The 2,351-nt window shown below is 52.4% G+C and overlaps 1 protein-coding gene across 1 annotated transcript; it reads right to left on the reverse strand.

The window, feature by feature from the left end:
- Window positions 1-1,046: 1,046 nt before the first annotated feature.
- Window positions 1,047-1,264, reverse strand: LOC104547420 (transcription elongation factor A protein-like 5; the record flags this gene model as incomplete). Its single annotated transcript, XM_010193090.1, has 1 exon — window positions 1,047-1,264. A coding segment is annotated over one exon (218 nt), but the record flags the coding sequence as incomplete, so codon positions are not given.
- Window positions 1,265-2,351: the final 1,087 nt, after the last annotated feature.

Below are 2,351 nucleotides of genomic sequence, written 5' to 3' on the forward strand. Positions count from 1 at the left end.
TGGGCTGGAGTTCACATTCTCCATCGCGGCCGTGCGGTGCTGTTTTGGGCATCTGAAATTCAGATTACCAACCGGTCCAAGCAGCCATCGCATGTGCTGAGGCTCTGCTTCCCGAGGAGGGGCTGGACACCCGCCCACGGATGGGAAGCAGTGAAGCAACAGTGAATAAACACCCTCCTTCGCTCTGTGAGCACCCACAGCTTTCCTTCACTTGCTAAACTCTCCTTATCTCGACCCAGAAGCTTTTCTGGCTTTTGCTTTTCCACTTCTCTCCCTTGTCCCACTGGCAGGAGTGCATGAGCCGCTGGTGGGGACCGAGTTGCCAACCTCCATGGTGTTCCTCCCCGTTTCTGGGGGGCTGGAGCTTCACTCACAGCAGCAGATGCGTGACCTGGCCAGCGGTGGGATGAGACGTGTGCTGTCACAGTCAGTGCTGCTCTGCCACGTCCAGACTGTCTTGGGGATGGTTGAGCCTGATCAGACAGCACGGATGTTGACTGGACACCTTGTCTACCTGGAGCTGGGACTTTCTGCAGGTCTCTAGGCTTGGCTCTCACAGACCAGCCTGCTCTGCATCCTTCAACCTGCTCTGCATCCTTCAACCTGCTCTCCATCCTTCAACCTGCTCTCCATCCTTATCCTCTCTCCATCCTTCATCCTCTCTCCATCCTTATCCTCTCTCCATCCTCATCCTCTCTCCATCCTTCATCCTCTCTCCATCCCTCACCTCTCTCCATCCTCATCCTCTCTCCATCCTTCATCCTCTCTCCATCCTTATCCTCTCTCCATCCTCATCCTCTCTCCATCCTTCATCCTCTCTCCATCCTTATCCTCTCTCCATCCTTATCCTCTCTCCATCCTTATCCTCTCTCCATCCTTATCCTCTCTCCATCCTTATCCTCTCTCCATCCTTATCCTCTCTCCATCCTTATCCTCTCTCCATCCTTATCCTCTCTCCATCCTTATCCTCTCTCCATCCTTATCCTCTCTCCATCCTTATCCTCTCTCCATCCTTATCCTCTCTCCATCCTTCATCCTCTCTCGACCCCTCATCCTCTCTCCATCCTTCATCCTCTCTCGACCCCTCATCCTCTCTCCATCCTTCATCCTCTCTCGACCCCTCATCCTCTCTCCATCCTTCATCCTCTCTCGACCCCTCATCCTCTCTCCATCCTTCATCCTCTCTCGACCCCTCATCCTCTCTCCATCCTTCATCCTCTCTCGACCCCTCATCCTCTCTCCATCCTTCATCCTCTCTCCATCCTTCATCCTCTCTCCATCCTTCATCCTCTCTCCATCCCTCAGCCTCTCTCCATCCTTCAGCCTCTCTCCATCCTTCCACATCTTCTCCATCTGGCCCTGGATGCTCCCTTGCTGGTGGTGGCAGAAGTGCCAGTATTTGAGAGGTAGGAGGTATTTGGGTGCTGGAGGAGGGTCTCCATACTGGGGGATACTTTTAAAATTACAGTCAGATTGAGCTTTGACTTCCTGACCATGCTTGGTCTTCCTCCCCATGGTGGTGCTATGGTGTCCAAGGATTCAGCTCTGTCCTGAGCCACTCCAGGGCACCTTTTGCTGTGTGCAAAGGCTCTGAAAACAGGGGATAGATGCTCACATTGCAAACTGTCCCTGGGCTAATGTACACAATGGGTAAGGGGGTTTAGGTCCCAAGTGAAACCCTATCTGGTCCCCACCCCAAAAAAGGCCCTGAAGAGTCTCTGTTGGCTGGGGAATCACCACTGGTGTAGAAGGGATGGCTTGCACTGCTCCATGGGATGAATCCTCTGTGTTGTTGTTTTGTTGCCGTCTCCCGACTGCCTGATCTTCTCCTCTAGGATTTTGGGCCTTTCCTTCCTGCTGTTTTTCCTCCTGGATTTTTGAGGTCATCCCCATCTTCTTTTTAACACCCCAGCCTTGAGGCCCTTGTGTGCCATCTCAGCTGAGCTGGGGACCTGGGCTGCCTGAATCCTCTGGAAAGTCAAGCGTCTGACCAAAAGGAGCATCTGCTGTGAGGTGAGGTGACCTAGATCCCCCCATCCATTGAGATATTGCCTAAATCTCCACTGATTTTAAAGGAAAAGCTGACACTAAAGGGTCCAAGAGCCTGGTCACAAAGGATCCTCCCTCTGGCCCTTCTAGTAAATGGGGGTCCCATTTGCCACCCTCTAGTCAAGGTGAACTTCCCCAGGCAGCCAGGACTGTTTATAGGTGATGGAAAGGGGCTTCTGATAAATATATGATATCATAAATACGTATTGATGAGCGCTGTTGGATATATGTGGGTGCTGTTGAAGGCAGCACTGTGTCCATGGCAAGGTCAATGTGTGTGTGTATGTGTATGTGTGTACGTG

The sequence above is a fragment of the Mesitornis unicolor genome, unplaced genomic scaffold, assembly GCF_000695765.1.
Source record: "Mesitornis unicolor isolate BGI_N332 unplaced genomic scaffold, ASM69576v1 scaffold41149, whole genome shotgun sequence".
Taxonomy (NCBI): Eukaryota; Metazoa; Chordata; class Aves; order Mesitornithiformes; family Mesitornithidae; genus Mesitornis; species Mesitornis unicolor.